The sequence below is a fragment of the Gracilinanus agilis genome, chromosome 5 (assembly GCF_016433145.1).
Source record: "Gracilinanus agilis isolate LMUSP501 chromosome 5, AgileGrace, whole genome shotgun sequence".
Lineage (NCBI taxonomy): Eukaryota > Metazoa > Chordata > Mammalia > Didelphimorphia > Didelphidae > Gracilinanus > Gracilinanus agilis.
In genome coordinates this window covers 129,570,034-129,595,541 of record NC_058134.1, presented here as the reverse complement: position 1 = coordinate 129,595,541, position 25,508 = coordinate 129,570,034, and the positions used below count along the sequence as shown (strand labels likewise).

At 35.7% G+C, this 25,508-nt stretch overlaps 1 protein-coding gene across 2 annotated transcripts; it reads left to right on the top strand.

The window, feature by feature from the left end:
• The first annotated feature begins 1,531 nt into the window (after positions 1-1,531).
• ASB15 (ankyrin repeat and SOCS box containing 15) lies at positions 1,532-25,508 on the top strand. Of its 2 annotated transcripts, none has more exons than XM_044678218.1 (9): positions 1,532-1,638; positions 4,370-4,422; positions 4,512-4,643; positions 6,988-7,146; positions 13,900-14,145; positions 14,682-14,853; positions 17,242-17,812; positions 18,399-18,552; positions 24,311-25,508. In XM_044678218.1, exons 1-9 carry the CDS (start codon positions 1,532-1,534, stop codon positions 24,481-24,483), a joined length of 1,767 nt encoding a protein of 588 aa, XP_044534153.1. In that variant the 3' UTR covers positions 24,484-25,508. The 2 variants fall into 2 exon arrangements, with proteins under 2 accessions (XP_044534153.1, XP_044534151.1); XM_044678216.1 differs by having other exon boundaries at positions 4,367-4,422.

The window sequence follows — 25,508 nt, the reverse complement described above, 5'->3', positions numbered from 1 at the left end:
GTCAGATGAAAAGTCCAAGTTGGATTGAAATGATATATCCAAAAATTAAATCAGAATTTATGTTTGAGAATACATATTCTACTGCCTAGAATAGTGCTATGTATGATTTTGTTGTCCTTAGTTGTTTTCAATCGTATCTGATTTTTGTGACTCCAATGGAGTTTTTTGGGGGGCCACAGATACTGGAGTGTTTTATTGTTTCCTTCTCCAGCTCATTTTATAGATGAGGAAACTGAGGCAAAAAGGGTAAAGCAACTTAACCAGGGTCATGCAGCTATTAAATGTCTGAGACTGGCATGAGCTTAGATCTTCCTCACTCCAGGCCCCATGCTCGATCAACCGTCCCATCTACCTGCCCATTATCAATGAATAGGTCCTTCAGGTACCCATTATCATATTTTTTAAAACTTTATTAATGACCATTTCTTGGTCTACTCTGACCTAAACCTTCCCAAATAACAAAGAAAAATAGTTTAAAGTGATTGATAAAATGTTCATGTCTGAAAGTGTATGAAATATTTGCATACTTATAGTTCCCTCTGTCTTTAAGGAAGGTGAAGACTAGATATCATCTGTTCTCTAGGACCAAGCTTGTTCATGATCATTACAATGAATCTGAACCTTTTAGTGTGTCTTTTTTTAAATGACATTTTTTGTAGTCATGTAAGTGCCTGGTAATTAGGGATTGTTTCATTCTTTGTAGTTTTATCCCCAGCATTTACTATATATTAGGTGCTTAGTAAATGCTTTTTTGATCGATTGACTGATATATATTGTTTTTCTAGTTCTATTCATTTTTTTTTGCATCAGTTCCTACAATTTCCCTGAATTCCTCGTATCCATCTTTTCTAAAAACACAATCATATTCCAGTATCTTCCTGAGTCACAATTTGTTTAGCCATTTTCCAGTGTGTGCCTACTTTGTGATTATTTTGCTGCTTCAAAAAAGTGTTCTTAAAAGCATTTTTAAGGAACCTTCCCATCTTCACACTATAACTATTATTTTATATATGTAATAAATGAGCATTTATAAAATGCTTTAAGGTTTACAACCTTTTATGATTTTAATAATTACAACAATCCTGTGCTATAGGTGCTATTATTTTAAAGATGGGGTAACTAAGGCTAAGGTTAAGCGACTTGACCAGTTAGTGTCTGAAACAGGATTTGAACTCATCTTCCAGACTCCAATTCTAGCCAATATCCACTGAACCATCAGTTGCCTTCACACGTGTATGAGTATATTTCATATTATTCAGAAAAGAAGTAGAAATATGAGACATTTTACAATATGTCTAGTACAGGGTAGGTACTTAATAAATGTTAAATGAATGAATGGATATTTTATTTTACAAATTTCAGTTTTGATTGGTGATTTGACAGGCTGAAATTTTTGTCTATTAAGAAGAGTTGGATTGTTTAAAAGCTAGTTACTCCATGTCTTTCATTTGCGCTCATATTAATTACAAATGATTCCCTAGGCCAAGTATTGACTTTTGCAAAATTTCTTCTTTTAATATTACACCAAGACATGGAGGAAAATGAAGACTTTGATGAAGATCATCTCACAGCTTATGAAATTCAGCTTAGCATTCAAGAATCCATTGAAACTAACAAAAAAGAACTTTATCCTGAAAGGTAAAAGTTACAGGAATTGAGATTTTAAGATATACTAATGATATATATATATATATATATATATATATATATATATATTGATATATATATATGTGTGTGTGTGTGTGTGTGTGTGTGTGTGTGTGTATTTTTTTTAAACTCTTGTATTTCGTTGTATTGTCTTATAGATGGAAGATTGGTAAGGGTGGGCAATGGGGGTCAAGTGACTTGCCCAGGGTCACACAGCTGGAAAGTGGCTGAGGCCGGGTTTGAACCTAGGACCTCCTGTCTCTAGGCCTGACTCTCACTCCACTGAGCTACCCAGCTGCCCCTGTGTGTATTTTTTTCTGAGAATGTGAAATATTCTCATAAGATATGTTTATAAGAATATCATTCATTTTTTAAACTAAATTGGAGAATCTTCCCTTATTCCTCATCCAAGAAAAAATTTTTACTACAGTTTTTATTTTTGTATTTAAAAAAAATTTTTTTTAATTTAGAATATTTTTCCATGGTTGCATGATTCATGATCCCTGCCCCCTGCTCTTTCTTCTTCCCTCCTGAAGCTGACAAGCAATTCCACTGGGTTATACATATATGATTTTTACTTCAGTTTTTAGATTTGTTCACTCATGACCTTATCAAGATTGGAGGTAGCAGTAGCGTATTTTTTTTTAATTTTTATTTTGAATATTTTCCCATAGTTACACATTTCATGTTATTTCCCTCTCCCCCAAGCCCCCTACCCCCCCTTAGCCGACACACAATTCCACTGGGTTTTACATGTATCATTGATCAATACTTAATTCCATATTATTAATAGTTGGTCTAAAGTTATCATTTAGTGTAGTAGTGTATTTTTAAAATTAAATTTATTATTTTTCAGCAAACAAAAATAAATTTTCTTTCCCACATACTTCTCTCTATGTTGGAAATAAGAAAAAGAAAAGGAAAAGCAAAATCCTTGTAATAAATAGTCAAGCAAAGCAAATTACTATTTGCACAGGTCAAAATAATATAAGGCACTAGATATTTTAAATGTTCTAATATCCTATTCTTTAAATATTTTTCTAAGCCCATTAAATCCACAAATCTCATCTTTCTATAAACCCATGAGAATTTTCTAGACGAATTGCCTAAATGTACAATTGTTCTTTCTAAAATCACATGAACTTAAAAGGACATAAAATCAAGTGGGAAATTATATACTCATATTTCTTGGGTGACCAATTCTTAGATGGTATTGAAGATGGTAGGTGATATCTCATGCCCATTCTGCTACTGATTACTGTATCCCTGCACAATCCATGTGCTTGTCAGCTTCTTGGTATGATTTCCTCCTCTACAAAATTGTGAGACTCACAGTGTAAAGTATTGGTTAAATGAATAAATTAACTCTTAGTCTTTCTCAAAATATAAAATACCATATAAAGTACCATGTAAACCACAGTATTTATAAGTGCCATTAAATAATCAAATTAAATAAAAATATACATGTTGAAACTTGATGTTAGCAGAAGTTGTCATATTTGAAACAGTATAAACATTTTTCGCACTTGCTCATTACAAAATATTCTATCTGACAAAATTTAGCATTTAGAATCTTTTAATTCAGAAACTTATGAGGCTCTATTTTGTACACTTGAGACTGAAATAGTCCCTAACGATTATGCCATGACTAAAGGTTTGCTAAGTACTTCATTCATTATCTTATTTTAAAAGATTGGTGCTATAGGTTTTATTATCTCCATTTGACAGATGAGGAAACTGAAGTTCAGGCAGAATATCTGACATAGCTAATGAGTGTAAGAGGTGGGATTCAAACCCAAGTCTCCTCTGGCTCAAGTCCAATATGGTTTTCCCTATATCATAATGGCTTTCCTATAAAGATAGCTGACATTCACATAAGCTTTTTAAAGTACATCAATTATTTCCTTAGTTAAGTTGTAAAATGATTGCACTGAACAACTTAAGCATATCTGAAAATATATATTTTCCCCTTTCTGCTTTGTTCCTGTACAATAAAGACATTCATGACCTTTGTTCCTAAAAGATGCTTTTTTTCTCAATAGAGTTAATGAAAGTTTTATAAAACATATTATTTCAGTTTAAAGATAAGAAATAGGAAGGGCCAAGAGAGCAAAGATTATGACATTTTGGGCAAAGTTATTGTTAGACTAGGAATATCTTCAGCAAATGCAATTTTTGTTTTTTATATCCGTTAGTTTAAAATACTTTGCAGAGTGAGCTTTATGTTCCCATTTGAGCAAGATCTGCCGAGGTCAAAGTTAAATGTATAATTGGTAATTATATAGATTTTTTACAATAAAAATCAATATTTTAAACTACATCACAATCTATAATGATCAATAAATGAAGATAACTACCTACATTTTCCTTTATTAGTTAAATTTTGAGCAAGACATCTGTGGCAGGTAGTTAGCATGATCAATGGAATTGATTGACTTTCATATGGCAGTTTTCAATTCTCTGTTTTATTTTGCATTACATAGAACTGTTTTCTAAGATAAAGTATGCCATCTGTGCTATGTCATTGCCACTAATAGTCCAATATCATAATAAATCTACTCTAAAATCTATTTTCTACAGATCTGAAGAATAAAAGTACTTTTGCCTCATATTTGTGCATTTCCTATAGGGTCTGAATAAAACTACGTGGGTAGAAATCACTGGAAAATTAAAATATTAAGTGCCTTGAAGTATAATAACAGCTATTATCTTTCCCTAGTAGGTTTGTACCCCTAAGTGCTGAGAACAGAAAACTGGTAGAGGCCATCAAAAAAGGTATATATACACATTATTCACAGAGTACTAGAAAGGAAAATTTGTTATACTAAGAACTGAAATTTACAATCTATATATATTTAATTTAGGCCAAATACTTGAGCTTCAGGACTATGTGAAATATAAATATGCTTTGGATGAAGCTGATGACAATGGATGGTTCCCACTTCATGAGGCTGTAGTTCAACCTGTTCAGCAAATACTTGAAATCGTTCTGGATGGTAAGTGAACCAAATATTTCCAGTTAACCTAAAACAAGATTGAAAAAAGTTATAGTTGTCATCCTTGATTACAAATAAACCATAGGGGCAGGTAGGTGGCTCAGGGCCTATAGATGGGAGGTCCTGGGTTCAAATCTGGCCTCTAGAAACTTCCTAGCTGTGTGACTCTGGACAAATCACTTACCCCCAATTATCACTCTTCTGCCTTAGTGCTGATTCTAAGAAGGTAAGGGTTTTAAAAAGTGAAAAATAACAATAATAAACTACAAAGAAAAACAGAATGGTGGCATCTAGAATTTGAGAAAATCAATTCTTGGAGGAGCTGTTCAAGTCAGAGTTTAACCTAAGGACATAAGAATTGACATCTGGAGAATGGCATGTCTTTCCATTTCAGCATTCCATCTCTGACCGTGGCACCAAGACTATTATGAGAGACTTGTTTATTGAAGGGACAAAAACGTATCCCAAACCTCAATAAGCCATTATGGATATATAGTAGTCTATTTCCCAATGGATCAATGATCTCTTCTGTGTAGGTATTTCCTGCAATGATGTGGATCACAACACATCCATGTCTGCTTATCCTGTTCAGTTGTTGTCCACATCCTTCTCAATTCACCACCAAGAGTTCACCAATAAACTGAGATCCTTTTTTGAGTTATTTTGACTGTGAAGATACTTGTGGAAGGCATGAGTAGTTTTTCAGTTATTCTTAAATTTTATTATGTGAGAGGTCCATCTTCTTATTTCAATTAGGCATTTCTTCAGTGAATTCTTTGCATTGCTTATTCTGCTTAATGTCCATGGAAAACTAAAAATGTTTGGTAGTTCTACTATTAACGAGAGCCACTCAGAGAAATAGGGTCTTTATCAGGGTTCCATCAAGGTCAATACAGATGGCAAATCCCTGTGCTGATTCTTGTGGCCTGATTTTCAGGCCACAGGATGGATGATTTACCCAATCTGTCCCCTCTCTGTGAATCCCTTCTGATCAACACTTTTTATGATTGAAAGTATTATAATCTAGATTTTTAGGATAGCCTCAAGTCCTATAAAAAGCCCCTAAGTACTCTATAGTAAACCAGCATTTAATGAGTTAACAGCCCTTTCCCTTTGCAGAAATAGCAGAAAATAGCAGAAATTGCTTGTATCTTTTTCTCTCTGCTTCAAACGTCCCAAGGACACTGCATGGCAGGTCCAAGCAAGTTCCATTCTCACTTTAGTACCTTCCCACCCCGAGCTGTTTCCCACAATCTTAAGGGATCATTCTTTAACCTTGAGCACTGTCTCATCTGAGCATAATCTACATAAGAAAAAATCTGCGTGTCATATGCCAACTGCGATGTAATTTTTATAACCTTGAGTTCTATACAGCTTTGATTTCAACTGTACTTTGTAGAAAAAATGTATAAAATAAAGCACAAGCTCAGGGGCTATTGGAATAGTCATGAGCTAACATGTTAGATTGACGGTTCCCAGTTTCTGCTTTGTTCTTTCTCACCTAAACCAGTGAAGGGCAAACTACGGCCTGCAGACCAGATGCTGACAGATGAGCATTTCCTTTCCTTTGGCCCCCTCTTTAAAAAGTTTGCCCATCACTGACCTAAACCATACACCTTTCCAGACCCCTTGAGCTGCTGGCTGGCTTCCAGCATACTATGCTTAAAAAGACTTCAGTGACAATCTGTGCCTACTTTTTGAGGACCAGCCTACTTTAAGGACAAGGAGGCTTATCATCAGTAGATTCACTGTTTGGGAAGTAATTCTTTGGCCATGCCAATCCATTAAGGATGTTATCCATAAAATAATTTGAATTTTTTTTTGCAAACTATATTGCTTCTTAGAATGATGAGATATGCAATACATTTATCATTTAATGTAGGATTTCCTTTTTTTGTTTCATCCTAAATTTAAATCTTTTAAGTGTGAAGGGTATTTGTTGGATCTAGATTTCTGGGATTTATTATATGGTACTCTGAGCACAATTAAGTGTTCAATAAAAAAATCTGTTGATTTGTTGATTGTTCACTCAGTGAATGAATCTGTTTGCTATTAATACAGTTAATGATATTTTTTAGACCTTGTTCATATCTCCTCTGCATTTTTGTAGGCATATTTGCTCAGAAAATTTCTGATTTGTAGAAAATATTTCTCATTTGGAAAACCAGAGAATTATAATATCACCATGTCCAACAAAGGGCTCATACTAATAATTTTGAAAATAAATAATGAAATAAGTTTAAAGCAGAGTACAAATGTGGTAAAATGTTGGGATTTGTGACAATTGTATGTATTGTTCTTGTTGATATTTTCATCATTCCACATGATGTTTTTCCTGTCTCAGCATCCTACAAAACTCTTTGGGAATACAATACTTGTGATGGAGAAACACCATTAACTCTAGCAATCAATTCTGGTCTGGTGGAAAATGTAAGAACTCTGCTGGAAAAGGGAGTGTGGCCTGACACCAAAAACCTCAAAGGAGAAACTCCCCTTCTACTTGGTAATGGCTTCTTTAAGCATATAGGTGCTTAAATAACTTTTGGTTAATTGCTAAAGAAATCTATGTAACGTTCATGGTCTCTACTAGAATGTGTTCACCCAGTAACCAGAGCCCTAAATGCCTCTGTTGTAAATTCTGTGGAAGAGGGCCAGGGAAGGAGGGAATTTGGGAAGATGTGGAAAGGGAATGAGATGGAGAGGAAAGGAAAGACACAGCACAGGGCAGGGTACTGATAGTGGTGATGGGATAATCTCTTCAGGAAGAGGGTGGGTTGGGTAACTCTGGAGCATCACAAAAGGGGTACCATATTGGGTATCTACTTGAGGTTATAAGGATGATATTATTTTTACAAGGTAGAAGACCAGGGTCAGTTGCAAGGCATATAGTCAGATGACTCCAATATAAAAAACAAATATGATGTTCAAACTGGGGAAGAGCACGCTCCCATGGCAGTGCCCAAGGCAGAGCCCTGTTTCCTCCATACTAATTATGGTTTGACTGGTAACTATCGCTTTCCAAAATCCATCTTCTTCCCTGCTAGTGCCGGTGCCTTTTGATAACTAGCTACCCTCCATCTCTTTTTGATAATTCTTCCTGTGTATGGGTTGGGTGGATTTATGCTTGAAGCCAGGTAGGCAAAGTTTACTTTGTAGCTTACTCTCTAATTTATCATTAATTTACTATTGTGTGATTTGCCTCAGTTGCCAAGATAAAAGGGGCTGGATTTACTGAATCTGACCAAGAAGTAGGGAATAATGCTAGGATTCCTTGCCCAATAAAATCAAGTTTAGGCTCTATATATGTTTCTTTAGAATAAATGAGCTCTTTATCATGTATGGAGGTCTGACGTCTTGTAACTTACCACCAAGTCTCTCTCCTTAGCCTCCTTTATGTCTTTTTCTCTACTCTCCCTTTCTAATATTATCCAAATCTATAACTTCTGTTTTGAGTGAGATATGAGTTTGAATTTCATGGTCTGCCTCTTATAGCCCATATGACATTAGGGAAAATCATATCTTCTCTGGACATCAGTATCCTCAACTATAAAATAATGGAGTTGGATTGAATGACCTCCAGAGTTCCTTCAACTCTCAATCTTTGATCAGATAATCATCTCTTTGAGGATAACTCACAAATCTAAATATCTACACCCAACCTATCTTCAGAACTCCAGTCTTAACCACACACACACACACACACACACACACACACACACACACACACACACAATTTTTCACNCACACACACACACACACACACACACACACACACACACACACACACACATAAAATTTTTCACAATTCTTAGCTTACTTAATTTTGTGCTCCTTAGACACTTTTCAACCACCTTCTTTTAGGAATTGTATTATTCAGAACATTTGAAAACATGAGCTACACATACCAAAATCAAAGGCTATAAACCCCTTTCTCTAGTTCTAAATGTATTTTTTGTATCTAAAGGGGCAAATAACAACTTTTATATACTACTCTGCTCTAATGACTTCAGCAGCTAGGTGGCACAATAGATAGAGTGTTAAGGTCTGGATCAGGAATTCTTTTTCATGGGTTCTAAGCTGACCTCAGACATTTACTAGCTGTGTGAAACTGAGCAGGTCCCTTGAACCTGTTTGTCTCCATTTCCTCATTTGTAAAATGAGCTGGAGAAGGAAATGGTAAACCACTCCAGTGGTTCTGCCAAGAAAATCCCAAATGGAGTCATGAAGAATCAGAAACAATTGAACAACAATGACTACACTTTTTTATTATATTTGAGGAGAGGGAATCTTACTAAAGGCCTTATGGGAATATATTGCATGAATCTCTTTTCTTCACCACACCTTAAAACACCCCCCCCACACACACACATGCTTTAAGGGAAGAATTTTCAGGACAGGAACAGATAATATTAAGAAGCCTTAGTTAGCTTAAGTAGGAAGGATTAATAGGTATAATGAGTTGGTAAAGAATATTTATTTAAGTCATTTTTCTAGATTCTAAATTGTTTGAGAGGAAAGTGAGAAACGAATTTATCTTTCAGTGTGGGGGAATTTTTGTCCCTGTTTGCCTGGGTAGGAAAGCATTGCCTCCATAAGAATAACCTTTTCGAATCATTTCCCAGATTCTAAAGCCAGCCTTATCAACAACTGCTTGAGCTCCCAAGATGCACATGTTCCTGGCAAGAACTTAGTGTAACTAAGTTTAGGACCTGCCACTGAAGAGCGATATGGAGAATTTGGAGGGAGTCCAAAGGAGACCAACTAAAATTATTAAAGGTTTAAAATGAGAAGGGCCAAAGGACTTGACTTTATTTAACATAAGAAGGTAGCTAAAGAAAGATTTAAACTCTATTCATTATTTAAATGAAAGGGATTTATATTGTCTTCTGCACTTAGTAAACTTTCTTAAAGTGCTGCTGTTATAGATTCCATAAAGTTGCATTGCATTTCCTGTAATTTGTACCCATTTCTCAGGAATGCTTGATAAATGTTTTCTTGTTCCCTATGAAGCTAGAATAGGCAAATTCTGATGCAAATGATTAAGGCTTCTCTAAATTAATAGCTTCTCTAAATCTTACATTTGAGATTAATAGTTCAAGGCAGCTTAAGCATAGGTAGCAGTACCTCTAGGTTTAGCTTAGCCTCCCCAGCTCTGTGGAAAGAGAATTGGATAGTATCTGGGGTTCAAATCCTGGTTCTGCTCTTTGCTAGCTAAGTCTATGACTGTGGACAAGGTCTCTGGGATTTGGTTATTTCATCTGTAGAATGAGAAGATCAGACTAGATGAACTGCCTGTTGGATATCTCCCCCTGAGTATGCTCATGGAACTTTAAACTCAACAGTTTTGAAGTGAACTCTTCCTTTTCCCATTTAAACATGCTCTTCTTGCAAGCTCTCTTCTTTCTGTTGTGGGTACCACCATTGTTTCGATTATCCAGATTCATAACCTGAATTTTTACTTTTTTACTCTGTTCCCCATATATTCAGTCATTTATCAAGTCATGTTAATTCCACATCGTTCACTAGAACTCCCATCAGTCAGGTCTTTAACATCATTTATCTCCTAATTGGTCTCCATGCTTGTAGTTTCCTCTACAGTCTATCCTTTACACAGCTGCCAAAGTAATCTCACTGGAATACAAATCTGACCCTCTCAGTATCCTGCCCATAAACTTTCAGAAGCTCCCTATCACTTGCAGGATAAAATACAAATGCATTCGCCTGGCCTAAATCGGATTCCAACCTACTCTTAGAATCTTATTTCACCAAGGCTTCGTGATGTAAAACAAACAACTACCTCCAGAGAAAAAAACGATGGAGTCTGATTGCAGACCGAGACATACTATATTTCACTTTGTTTCTTCACTTTTCTTTTGTTTGTTTAAATTCTCTTTCACAAAATGACTAAAATGGAAAGATGTTGACACTCTTACACATGTAAAATCTATATCAGATTGCTTGCCTTTTCAGAGGAGGAAAAGAAAAGGAGGAAGGGTAAGATTTTGGCTCAAATTAAAAAAACCACAAAGGTAAAAATTGTTTTTCCATGTAATCAAGGAAAGAAAGAAATTATTTTAAAAAATAATGTTATATTTCACATTATATTCTCTCATAGATGCTATATTCCATCCAAACTAGATAATTAGGTATCTCGTGAACTCAACATCTCATTAGCCATGATATCATGTTGACTTTTTTCATGAAACCTATTCCTTTATCATCTGTGTTTTCCTGACTATTTATCTTTTTCAAAAAGATAAAGATGAGAGGTGACAGATATTTCCTTCATATAATCTCCCCCAATCTTCCCAGGTGAAATTATTCTTCCTTTCCTCAAATGTTCTTATTTTATTCTGAACTTAAACATCAAAAAAGAGCATTTCCATACACAGAGCAAAAGACAATAAGAATATCCTATATGAAACTGTAAATCTCAATTTCGTATATGTAAAAAAACATATATTACATATCTGTGCAAAATATTATGGCAAAATATATAGGCCTATATATTATACACACAGCCATAAACGGCACTGTTAGGCATTGGTAAACAAGGATGAAAAGTGGCATAGTACTTGCCCTCATGGAGCTTATAAGCAAAAGGGGACAGAAAAAAATGTATTTTTTTTTAACTGTTACTTTCTGTCTTAGGATTGCTACAAGTATTGGTTCTGAGGTAGAAGAGTGGTAAAGCTAGACACTTGAAGTTAAGTGACTTGCCCAGGGTCATACAGCTCCAAGTCTCTGTTCTCTGTGCCACTTAGCTACTCCAAAATGTGTTCTTAAATATGTTATAATATTAAAAGCAAAAAAAGATCCAAAGAATGTATCATAAAAAAAATTGAGTAAGAAGAAATCATTTTAGGTTGAAAGGATCAGGGAAAATGTCAAAGGAGAGGTTGCTAATCTCTTTGAAGAAAAAATTTCAACTGGTACAGATAAGGAAGGAAACAAAGTGCACTGGGCATGATCCACGTAAAAAGTGCAGAAGCAGAAAAGGTCAGGACGAGATTGGCTAACTGCTAGTGGTCTAGTTTGGTTGGATATATGAAGTATAAAACTCAGCAGGAAATTAGGTTGGACCCAGACTCTGGAGGGCCTTAAATGCCAGGCAAAAGGATTTATAATCTAACAGATATCATTAATCAGTAAACATTTATTAAGTGTCTACTTCTTGCCAAGAACAGTATTAAGTGCTGGGGTTGTAGAGAAAGGCAAAAGGCAATCCTTACTCTCCTAGAACTCACAGTTTAATGGCGTCAACAACATGCAAACAAATATATTAAAACAAGATTTAGACAAGATAAAGGGTTTTGATCAGGGAGAGTGATGTGATCAGACCTGTATGTTAGAAAAATTAATTTGATGGATACCTGAGGGATAGATTAGAGGGAACAAAGACTGGAAGCAATAAGACTACAGACAAAATACTCTTTTCCCTGGAATGAGAAGTTCACTATTTTAAGCCTCAGAAAATCACAGAAGTCACACACTAGGATTAAGGACTGGGAACCTTGATGCCTTCATAAGACGTGTTCCTATGCTAAAAAACAGGCCAGGACCAACCTTACTTCATAGCACGCAAATGATTTACTCTGATTACTTTCTCTGTAGAACTCTAGTAACCAGTCTAAAATCCCAGACTGCCCGTGCTCATGTTACATAAATTGTGGGTCATTTCTACCTCTTGGAGAATAATTTGTCAGATGTATTAATTAATACTTATCTAGTATATGTGTAGATGGAGACAAATAGATATTAATATATAAATACATACATAGAATATCAATTTAAAATATAAATATACATAATATTAATTTAAAATATAAATATATGTACATATGTATGTTCCTTGTGTATACTTATTTCTCCTTGGTTAGTTCTTGGGCTCTGTTATGATTAAAATTATCTTGAGACTGATTTTGGGGTAAGAATATCAGTTTATTGATTATGTCAGTCTATTGATTAGGCCAGTACCATAAGCCAATAAAATGATATAGGTCAATAGCTTTCTCGATGACCAGAGACTCTGACGTTGGATCAGACCAATCAATAAATAGAGTTTTAGGAACTCATTCTAATATCTCAAGGCATCTCTAATCAGTAAATAGCTGTTTAAGAGGTGATCCATCAAACTATCCACCCCTCCTCATTTCCATGTCATGAGGAACACATGCATAGGGGAAAAAAACCAAAACAAAACCTTTTCTCCTTCATTTATTAACCAAATTAGTTAAAAGGGAAGACATTCTTTGAGATTCTTAAGGACAGAGAAAATGCAAAAAGCAGCAGACTTTTCTGACCCAGGACTCAGAGGTAGAACTATACAGTAATTCCCTTTAATATATAGGAATTGGGGCCTTTCTATTCCAGGGCACAGATGTAAGAATTAATGTAGTATATGAAAAATAAATTCTCATTGCTCTCTTAGCAAAGGCTTTAATTGATAACACATAGGTTCGTTGTGAAGGCAATTCCACAAGAGGAAATCCTTAAAATTTTTGAGCAAAGGCAACAGCAGTAGGATAAATGGATTTTTCCCAAGGTGTTTATGCTTTATCAGTAGTCATTTTTAAAGTTCTAGAATGTTTATTAAAGCTTAACCTTACAATCCCCCCCAATATTTGGTGGTTTTATTCAGAACATATTTCATTTTGCAAAACAAAGTCATAAAATCTTAGCATAAACTCAAGGGGGAGAAATAATGTTCTTGTAGAAATCTTGCAGCTTCCCTTGTGAGTCCTAAAGTTGTTGGGCTCTATTGATATGCGCTATGAAAACCTTAATCTTCCTTAAGTCTTCCAAGCAAAAACCTAATAACCTGGGGCAGCTGGGTGGCTGAGCAGATTAAGAGCCTAAACTAGAGACAGGATGATCCCAGGTTCAAATTTGACCTCAGACACTTCCCAGCTGTGTGACCCTCGGCAAGTCACTTAAACCCCATTGCCTAGCCCTTACTGTTCTTCTGCCTTGGAGCTAATACATAGTATTGATTCTAAGATGGAAAGTAAGGGTTTTAAAAAAAAAAAACAACACCCAACAGCCACCTTAGGTGGTTGCTCATAGAAAAAAAAGAATTTAGTGATATTAGAGACCACTGAGTTCATCTCAAATCTGAGAAATAATCCCTTTTAAAACAGTGCCATCAAGCTATCATCCAGTCTTTTCTTCTGATTGTAACTTTGAGTATACAAAATAGAAAGTTAAAATATTAGTGATCAATTAAATTCCATATGAATTCTTTTTTGTTTTCAAGCTATAAGAAAAGGTTCCTATGACATGGTATCTCTTCTGATTAAACATAACACTAGTCTTGACCTGCCCTGTATCAAAAGATGGTCAGCGATGCATGAGGCAGCCAAACAAGGACGCAAGGATATCATTGCTCTGCTTCTAAAGAATGGAGGAAACGTCCACCTGCGGGATGGATTCGGAATTACACCTTTGGGTGTCGCTGCTGAATATGGTCACTGTGATGTGTTAGAGCATCTCATCCATAAAGGTACACAGAAAATCAGCCCTGGACAGCGTCTTGTAAATGTCATACATTTGTCAAATGACAGTGTCAGAGGTTATTAACTAGATAGATGAATGAGGAAAGTTGAGATTTACCGCTTATTTTTTTAAGGAATATTGTAGACTCTTTCTGGTGGACATTTGGGACATCATGGATGAGAGTCATTCATACAGGATGGCCAGATATGGACGGGTTGCTGTCTATATCATTGGATAGAAAAGGCACATCGAGAAGCTAGATCTGTTAGAATACTGACCTACTATAGGATATCTCAGTATTATTCTTGAGAGGGAGGATAGTAGGATTGACAAGATCACTTCTAAGATTCTTTCCAACACCATAAATGTATCCGATTTTTAAAATACATATTTTACCTAACTATACCTTAGTGACTTTAAGAGCTATCCTTTTTTTAAAGGTTAACAGCTATAAAATAAGGAAAATTGAAAATAGGCCATTTTTAAGAGAAGAATTTTTGCCAATTTTATACAGACATCTTCATGACAAATATCTCATCCTAGGTGGTGATGTTTTTGCTTTGGCGGATGATGGGGCATCTGTGTTGTTTGAGGCAGCAGGAGGAGGTAATCCTGACTGTATTTCTCTTTTGTTGGAATATGGAGGAAGTGGAAATGTGCCTAACAGATCAGGACACCTCCCCATTCACCGAGCTGCCTATGAAGGACACTACCTGTGAGTAAGGAAGGCCCAGAGGACACATTTAGAAGTTGGGTTGGTTCTCTCCTGAAGATCTGCTTATTTCTTGATTAACAAAAAGCTAAGGGAGCCTTTTCTGAAATGTTTGCTGGTAGGCTCAAAGTTTAAACTTTTAAAGGTGACTTCATTCCAAAGGGTCATCACAGATCTAGAAAAAGATTAAACCCATGTCCTTTAACTCCCTCCACTCTACCAAGGTTTCCCACAATGCCTTGTATTCATTTTTCAAAGTGATGATTTCTTTATAGCACATTGGCCAATCCACATTAGATATGTAATAAAGAAGGTAGGTTGAAATGTTCCTTTTTTATAGACTCAATCATCCATAATCTGCACAAATAGTTGGAGGGATTTTTTTTCATCACTTAACGTGTCATTAACCTCTATAGCAAACAGTAAAATACTAGTATTACCAACAGTAACCACCCACCACGTGATAGCTGTTGAACACTTCTCAAAGATTCAAAAACCAAGTTAACTAAGCCATTTGGCTACAGATTGCTCAAGTCACACTGTACTTCAGAACTTCAAAGAAATGTAATCTCATCAGTGTGGAAACTGTCTGTACTAAAAGAGATCCCAAGCCCTCCATGCCTTAGCAGACAGTTTTTGCAAGTTTACATAGTTGAAAATTTTATTATTGTAACTCTTCAGCCGGGTGATGGACTCTCCAAAGTTAGCGAGGCTGATCACGGGGCAAAACCGTTGGCATACAGTCCATCACTGAGTTTATACTTAAAACCTTTCTACCTTGATAGGACCTACCAGAGTTTATGTTCTGCTGACAAAGACTCCAGGGATATGTTTACACTACTTTGAGATTTGAGGGTTAAATCCACAGTAAATGAGATTAAATGAGACGCTGTTTGCTTTCACTTGGATTTAATCCCAGTGTCCATAAATTCACACATGATATCTCTGAATTTGATGCCATAAGAAAACAAGTTATCCCTAATCATGCCACTCATGCATGATTTAGCTAAGCAGATAGTGAAGTGTGAGAGGTTCACAACCATTTATCTCCTGCTCTAGAAACTGTTTTTTTTTTGTTGTTGTTGTTGTTGTTCAGTTGTTTCAGTCATGTCCAACTCTTCATGATCCCACTTGGGTTTCCTTGGAGTGATGTGCCATTCCCTTGTCCAGTTCATTTTACAAGTGAGGAAACTGAGGCAAACAGGGTCTTGCCCAGGGTCACAGAACTGGTAAATATTTGTCTGAGGCTAAATTTGAACTCCAAGCCTGGTACTCTATCCACTGTGTCACCTAGCAGCCCTGCACCATATGATGAGTGATCATGATTGATTTGATAGAAATTGTAGTGAAAAAGCAAAGTCTTCCCTTTTTGGTCAAACCATTTGTTGGTTAGTAATTTATTATAAAACACATGAATGCTGGGAATACACATCCATTATATTATTTTTCAGAGGTTTCTCATGTTGTTTATTTTTTTTTAAACCCTTAATTTCTGTGTATTGGCTCTTAGATTGAAGAGTGGTAAGGGTAGGCAATGGGGGTCAAGTGACTTGCCCAGGGTCACACAGCTGGGAAGTGTCTGAGGCTGGATTTGAACCTAGGACCTCCCGTCTCTAGGCCTGACTCTCAATCCACTGAGCTATCCAGCTTCCCCTCTCTCATGTTGTTTAATGTGATAAAGTAAAATGTTATTTTTAAGAATAAGTAATGTTTTTTTATTTATATTTTGTGATAAATTTATTTTTAATTATAAATAATAAAGTATTATGTGGTAACTAAACTGGACCTTCCTTTTTATAATCTTAAAGGACTTCTTAGTTGCTTACACTCATAACCCTTATTGTTCAACTTGGAAATTTTGGGGAGATCCAGACCTATAACTTCATTGGCTTGGGAAATTCCCTCAAGTGAAAACTTCCTCTATTCATGCAACTCAGCAACTCTCTCTAATTTGTAATCTTAGAGAGTTGCCTGAGCTTGAGTGAGGTTAAGTGACTTACTCATGGTCCCACAGCCAGCTTGTATTAAGAGACAGGATGTGAAGCCAAGTCTTCAAAGGCTGCTGTCTCTGCAGCCAGTACTATGCCGCTTCTCTTAGCCTAAAATAAATGCTGATTATTCAGAGAAACTTGGAAGAGCCTCTAAGGAAATAAGAATCCAAGACCAAAAATAAAGCCGGGACATTTTAGAACAGGAAGATTAAAAGCCAACAATGATTAGGAAGACTATACACAGGAGTTAAAATGTTTTGTATCAAAAAAAAAATGTTTTGTATCAAAATAAGTTTAGAAAGGGGAAAAAAAGAACTGGCTAAACCTGAGTGAGTTTATGAAGAATTTTTTTTCAGTCTATTCAGTATGAATGTTTAATGCTTTTCCCCTGCTCTTCCAGGGCTCTGAAATACCTTATCCCAGTAACATCCAAAAATGCAATACAAAAAAGTGGGTTAACTCCCATTCATTCAGCAGCTGAAGGCCAAAATGTTCAGTGTCTGGAATTACTCATTGAAAATGATTTCGATGTCAATTCTCTCCTGGCTGATCACATTTCTGAGAACTATGATGATGGAAGGAAGACTGCACTGTATTTTGCCGTTTCCAATAATGACATCCTCTGCACAGAGGTTCTGTTGGCTGCAGGTGCAGACCCAAACCAAGATCCCCTGAACTGTCTCCTCGTAGCAGTGAGAGCTGGCAATCACGAAATCGTCAGATTGCTTCTCTCCCATGGAGCAAATGTCAATTGTTACTTCATGCACGTGAATGATACCAGATTCCCTAGTGCCATTCAATATGCTTTGAATGATGAAGCAATGCTTAGACTGTTACTGAATAATGGCTACCAAGTGGAGATGTGCTTTGATTGCATGCATGGCGATATCTTTGGAAATTCCTTTGTGTGGTCTGAGATTGAAGAAGATGTTCTACCAGGATGGACATCTTGTGTAATAAAAGATAACCCGGTAAGTTGCTTTTTTTCCCTTTAAGTTTTCTCATACTCTTCCCTTACTTAAAAAAAAAAAGCTTTGCAATATTATATAAATACGGAGAGCTTGCACACATATAAATTAAGAAAACAATAGTTCTGATGGCATTTCTATTACTTGAATACTACCTAGAATAATATATAAAATAGATGACATAAAGTTCCAATTTACCTTTTGAATTAGAGATGGATCAAACTGAGTGCAGAAGAACTGGAAAATATCTAAAAACATAGGCTCCAGGTTATTGGATGAAAGATTGATGAAAAGTAGAAGCAAACATTTTTCTATCATTGATTACTGAACAAGATAATTTCAAACCAAGTCGTATTTCTCTGGGTTGATAGTTTTAAGAAAATAAGAAAATATTTTCCAGTTATTTTGATTTTATCACAAGAAAGATTCTACAACTATACTTAAAAATGAAAAAAAACCCATTTCTTGGAACTTTTGTTTTCTACAAAAGGGAGGGAATATTTTTGAGTAACTTCATTATAGATAAGTTGCTTTGATTATATACAGTGCTCTAAAATGATTAACCTGTATAATTTTAAAATTCTTTCAGTTCTGTGAATTCATTACTGTTCCTTGGATGAAGCACTTGGTGGGTCGTGTCATTCGTATTTTAATAGATTATATGGATTATGTCCCTCTGTGTGATAAGCTGAAGTCTATGCTAGAAGTACAGAGAGAATGGCCAGAAATCCGTCAAATAATAGGTAAAAATTAAAATTTGTAATTAAATTAAGATTTGTATATGTTTTAACTCAATTCTGACTTACTATTATAGCTTCTTAATGCTTTCCTTGATAGTTCATTTCTTTAGCTTTGTGATTTTAACCATTTTAAAGCATGTTCCTGTTCTCTTTTATTAGTTTTAACATTTTCCTCCATATGAGGGTCAGTTTCATTGTCTCTCTGAAATTGTTCCAATTGTCTGATATACATCTAGACTTCAGTTTGGGCAGTGGGTAAAATCAGGAAGACCTGAGTTCAAATGTGACCTCAAACACTTACCAGCTGTGTGACCCCGGGTAAGTGGATTAACCCTTAGTTTCCTCATCTGTAAAATGAGTTGGAGAAGGAAATGGCAAATCATTTAGTTTCTTTGCCAAGAAAACTCTAAAGCAGGTCATGAAGAGTCAGACACAATTGAAAAACAACTGAACAACAACAAAAGGCTTCAGTTTCCTCATCTAAGAGGTGAAAGAAATTCAGATTACATGATCTCATACTCTTCCAACTCTAAAGTTTCTTTATACTATGATATATATACAATAAGTTGTCTGCCTGATGTCATTGCTTTATTTATGAAGATTCTTCCTTGCCTTTGGATAAACAAAAAAAAATATTTTTTTTATGCCAACAACAAACTTTTAAGATTTTAAGATGAAAACTAGCACACAAGGTAGAATTATAATAGTGAAGTATATTTTAAAATCTCCACCATAGATCTAGTAATAAGAAAGTAAAAGGAGGATTAGGATAACTAGTAGAAGGTAGAGCTCTAGGCTTGAAATAAGAAGATTCATCTTCTTGAGTTCAAATCTGGCCTCAGACACTTGCTAGCTAGGTGATCCTGGGCAAGTCATAGTAACTCTGTTTGCCTCAGTTTCCTCATCTATAAAACAAGCTGGAGAAGGAAATGGCAAGCCACTCCATTATCTCTGCCAAGAAAACCCTAAATGAGGTCGTAAACAATTAAATATGACTGAAATGACTAAACAAAGAGTAGAAGAAAAAGTCTACCAGTGTGAGAAGATTTACAGTAAATTATAATTTAATTTGAAAAGTGGCATTTGGCAGCTTCCTCATGCATTAGTTAAATGGAATTTAAGAACACAATTTTAGGCTTTGAAACCTGATATTTTTAAGATGGACAGTGGAAAGATTCATTCTTAAGGGAAGCAAGTTGTATCATATTGCCAATAATGACTTGAATGCAGGAAATGGTATGAAAACCATTAAGGATGTAGATGACCAAAAAGAAGAAGTGGTCATGTAATGAGAATCAAGACTAATACACTGGAAGGTCACATGATGGATTAGTATTCCCAAAATAACAAAAGAACTATATGGTAGCCTTCAATTCACTGAGCAGTTTCCTCTTTGGAGAATTTATGGAAAGCCGTGGACAAGAATCATATTGGATGAGAGAACATGGAGGGTCACAATCTGCTCCAGTGGAAGGAATGCTCAGGCTGATAAAATCACAGGTCCGTTGAAATATTGAAGATAAAAAAATAAAAAACAAATGAGATTTTTAACTTTAACTAAGTATTCTTTGGACTTCATAATAGGAATAAATTATTCTTAGAGGTGAAAGTCTATCGTGCATCACATAGCTGCTCTGTTAGTTGAGCTAAATAGTAATAAAATATGATACCACTCCTGAAAATATGATACCATTTCTGATACCATGCCCTAACCATTTAAGGAACCTGAAAATGAAAATCATAGCCTTCAGCTGAATTCAAACTTTTTGGGCATTAATATTGGTAGCAAAAATATTGAGGTTAAGATTTTTGTTTCAGTCACAGAACCTGTTATATTAAGTAAATTTAAATTTGCATATCTATGGATTCTGGTAGCAAGGAATTTAAGTAAGTGGAGAGGATATATGTTTCTGATCATCTGGAGAACCAGCTAGAGAGAAATACCTGAAAATTTTAAAATGCCCACTATAGCTCAGAGGTTTCCTATGTGTAAGAATGAGGGTGGATTGAGTTAAGCTATCATTTAGCCTACACTACTTAATGTGACAAGATGCTGTGCCCTGATGCCTTAACTAGATTATAGCACTTCTTACTTGAGTCAGTCCATTATAGGCTTTAGATGAAAGGTGCAAAAAACTTTAATTGATTTAGATGTATTTAAAAGGCATTGGATTAACTGGAATGACATTATGCCAGAAGGATAGCCAGATTGGTTGAGGAAACTCAGTCATCATTGTTATTATTATTTTCTGTCAATAAAATAAAATAACAACTATAATATATATGCATATATATATGTATATATATATATAAAATAACAAACTATCAGATTCTAGAAATTCAACCATCCTGAAGCTTATGGTATAAATCCTCTAATATAGGAATCACTTGTGGGGAAGGAAAAGAACCCTAGCTTCTTCCTGAGTCTCTCCACTTTCTTTTGATCAAAAGAAGACAATTCAAAAGCATTTATTAAGCATTTACTATGTTCAGGAAGGACAAGCACCTCCAGTAGGAGAGCTTGCAGAGCCCTTTTCAGGGCTGCTCCTTCACCTGTGATATCCAACTCTCCCCTGTGACTCCAAGAAACTGTAGCACGTGTAGTTAGGCACACCCTGGTAAAACCATCTTGGCAGATGGGCTAAACCAGGTTGAGGGTAACTAACAAGTCTCAAACCCATCCGTGAGTTAGGGGGATATCTACTCCAACCTTGTAAAGATTGAATGGGTGAGTGAGAACATTTTGTTCTAATGGCCATGAAGGTGACTGATCAGACATCAAAGATATGAAGGTCATCTACTATATCGCCATTATAATGGCCATTGCCAGTCATCTTAGATTTTGTCTTGCCACTGGACTACACTGGAAGAGACAGTGAAGCTGACAACTTTGACAATTCTGCTTCACTCAAATCCAACTTCCCGGCAAGTCAAAACATCACCCCTTGATATCATTGGTCCTCTTCTAAATGAAGAATGAACAATGAAAAACTATGTACCAGGTACTGTGCTAAGCACTGAAAACACAGATACAAGTACAAGGAAAGACAATTCTTGCCCTCAAGAAATTTCACTTCTAATGGTTGAAGATAAAATATAAGAGGAAGCTGAAGAGAGAGATAAGAGTGGGAGAATGTGCCATGTGGAGGTATGACAGAGAAAATCCAGAGAATCAAGTGCAGAGTCAGGAGAGAAATAAAGAAGTGAACATGGCTGGCCTGGTTACTTTCCTTAAAACGGAGGTTCTGGGAATAAATAACCAATCAGAGGAAGGGGCTTCTATGCCTAGCATCATCCAGGATAAAAAAGCTGCTGTGTCATGGTAGATAAAATTAGGAGAGTCAGGAACAGAGCCCAGAGAGGAATAAGGAGATTGGCATGCTACAAGTGTCCCAGAACTGCTGAGGACAGTACCTTTATCAGGAGCCAAGGACAACCCAGATGCATTGAGGAAAAGCAGCTTCAAGGTTCTACAGGACCAAAAGACAAATTACATCTTACCTAAAAATAAGATTACAGAAACTTAGAATTTATTTTGGAAGGAATCTTAGCAACCGTCTACTCCAACACATTACAAAAATGGAATTCCCACTATAATATATCTGAAAAATTTATTCACTTCTTGAAGAACTCCAAGTATGGTGAACTCACCACTTCTTGAGTTAGCCCATCCTTCTTTTGTTAAGGGGTCTAATGATTAGGAAACTTTCCTTAACATCAATCCTAAAAGTCAATAATTTTTATATATTAGCTCTTCAGTGCCTTTATAAAAATCCTACTCTGCTGCTTTACCACAACATGGAGAAAGTCCTTGATTCTTAAAGCTTATATCAATGGAATTTGAGGTCTGGGAGAACCTTCATAGATGATAGAGCTTCATGTACAGGTCAAACAAGAGGTAAAACGACTGTATATTTGTTGTCTGAGGATCAACTCAGTTCAGGTCACAAACTGTCTCATTACCAGATATTTGGTCATCAAATGATGATCCCCCTCCCCCTTTTTGGCCACACCAACTGGTAGATTATGAGTTCCATTGTTCCAGAGAGTTTTGAAGCCAACAGAGTCATGGATCCTTGGAGGATTTAAGTATTTCTTCAGCATCTCCATAAAAGATTTGCTCCATTGCCACAGCATGGCTTCGAGGTAACACTGGATTCCAGATGGTTCTGCCATTGGAGCAGAAGCTCTGGCAAGCTTAGAAGAACTAGAGAGTCTTCCAGTTCCAAGGTTGGCCTCAGACTATATAATTTGTTGTCTGAAGACCAACTTAGTTGGTAAACTGAGAGGGATGTTCATCACTGGGAGGTTAAAAAGCAAGTAATGACTTTTTCAGCTCATGAAAAGCATTTACTGAAGTCCAAGGGAATTGCAATTTGCCTCAGTGGAGCGTGTCAAAATCTCAGATTGGCTATTAAAGTTTTACCTCAACAATTTGGGATTAGGCAGTTACAATGAGTGTAACCTGGCCACTGGATGTCAGTGTTGTTCTATTTAAATGTAACAAAACAGGTTTGTTAGGGAGCAAAGATTACCTTATGCTAAAAGAAGAGGTCATGACTGTTCAGAATGGCTGTCTACATTCTATATTCAAATCATGGGAAAAGCCTTATTTCAATAAAACGTACATGTTTGACTGTTGCTAGGACAGTTACGAAGATAGATACAAAGGTGACTGGTGATATTACTTTAGGTTGTCCAGAAGGATGTGCCAATATAATTATACTTATTGTGGTAAATATATTTTAGAGGCTTCAGGTCTGGGACTTTAATGTTGTGGGAACTCTTAGAAATGAAACTCTACCAAAATAGATCTAAGAAGAAGAATAGTTACCATTCATAAAGCACTTATGTTCCAGGCACTCTGCTTTCCAATTTGATTGGATCCTCATTTTTTCCCTTTGATTATTTCATTTGATCCTCAACAACAACCCTGGGAGCTAGGTGCTACTATTATCCCCATTTTACAGATGAGGAAACTGAGGCAAACACGTTAAATGATTTATCGAGGATCATACATTTAGTATCTGGAGTTATAGTTTAACTTGAGGTCTTCCTGACTCTAGGAGTAGTACTCTATGCCCTGTACCACCGAGCTGCCTGGCAAATATTCTGCAACTTATGCAAAGTTTTAGAGAGGTTACTGAGTGGTAAATTGTCTGATCCAGAGTCATACAACCAACCATTTTGGGTCAGAAATGGGACATGAGCACAGGTGTTCCTGACTGATGACAGACCTCTTATCTACTAGTTTGTGCTGCTTTTATAAAAATACAGAAAGCTGAAATGGTGACATTTGTCTGGTACTTAAAGTAAATTGATATTAAAATTTTAGGAGAAATTGAAAATACTAGTAAGGTACAAAAGATGATAGAGGCAGGAATTTGAAACCAATCCTATAATTGAAATGATATATAGGTAGAACAACTTCAGAGGTATGGGATCAACTTGGGGCAGAGTTTGTCTAAATGGAAATGGGCAGGACAAAGATCCCCAAAAGTAATAAACAAATGTCATTCTATAGTCTGTCTTTAAAAATGAGCAGAAAACCATAGTTAACATTTTGAACGTGTTCTTCCTTTAGCAACCTGTTGTAATGTTATTTAAGATGAACAAATATTGTGATTTTCATAATAAATATATTTGTTCCCCAAATTGCATATCCATATTATTCTGCAACAGAAAGTCTCATCTTGGTCTCTTTGATAATACTATATGTATATATATATTTTTTAATTTTTTTATTATTATTTTTTTTTAGAGAACCCTTGCTCATTAAAGCATTTGTGTCGGCTACGAATTCGGAGACTCATGGGACTAAAAAGACTACGCAAACCAGAATTTATAGAGAAGCTTCCTCTACCAACTATCTTAAAAGGATATATCTTATTTAAAGAATATGATCTATATGGACAAGAATTGAAGTTATCATGATTCCTAAGGAGTTTTCAATCATTCCTTCTGAGCATGTCACTGGAATTATTCAGAACCTTTAAATATAATTTAAAACCATTAACAATTCTGTTAAGCAAAACCTTTTTTTTTCTTTTATAAGACTTTGAAAGTTATATGATATCTTTTTTTTGACATCTCCTGTGGGTCTGACAGGAAGGGACATTGATCCCATGGAGAGATGATTGTACTTAATTCATTCAGCTCTTCAGGCATGGTCACTTTGACTCATCTTCACTCACTTGTTTTCTCTAACATTGGTTGTTTCATTGTCTCAGTGGGGTTAACTGTAGTATGTTCTTTTATAATTTCATTTTTAGAAATCAGACATTTGTTCCACACCATAATTTCCTCAGCATTTGTATGTTCCTCACATGGTAGGTTTACTATTTTAGGATAAACAAACACAAGAAAATTAGTTAAAAAAAATATGATTTTTTTAACTCCATCATTTCCTTACAATATAAACTGCATGCGCTTGGCTTGAATTGTAATGGACCATGTATTTTATTTCATGATCCTACTGTAAAGCCATGGCAAATGCAGATTAAGATGCATTGGTTTCTATTAATACAATTCTAAGAAAATAAACAATCATGAAGATGTTACCCTGAGATATGGCATTTCAAGGTAATGGACCAGATTTAATGTAGCTTGTGCATTTTCTTGCTTCTTCCTTTAATTGATTTCTGGGTAAATTAATTAAAAGAAACATCAGAATCCAAACATTTGAGCTAACTCAACATATTGTCGGCTGACACTGAAGAAACTCTCTTGATATTTATGGGGGAGAAAAAAAATATGCCCTCCATAACTGAAGCAATCACTAACAACCAGAAGAGATCGGATCTTCCTCCCACCAGATTGTGAATTTTATTCGTTGTGTTTTTATTTTCAAGGGGGCTCAGTTAGACAAGGGAGGAGGTGTTTCTCATACGTAAGTGGGAAACAGGAACAGCTGCACCCACTGATGAGGCTTAGAAGAAGCTAATACAAGCCTGCTTCCG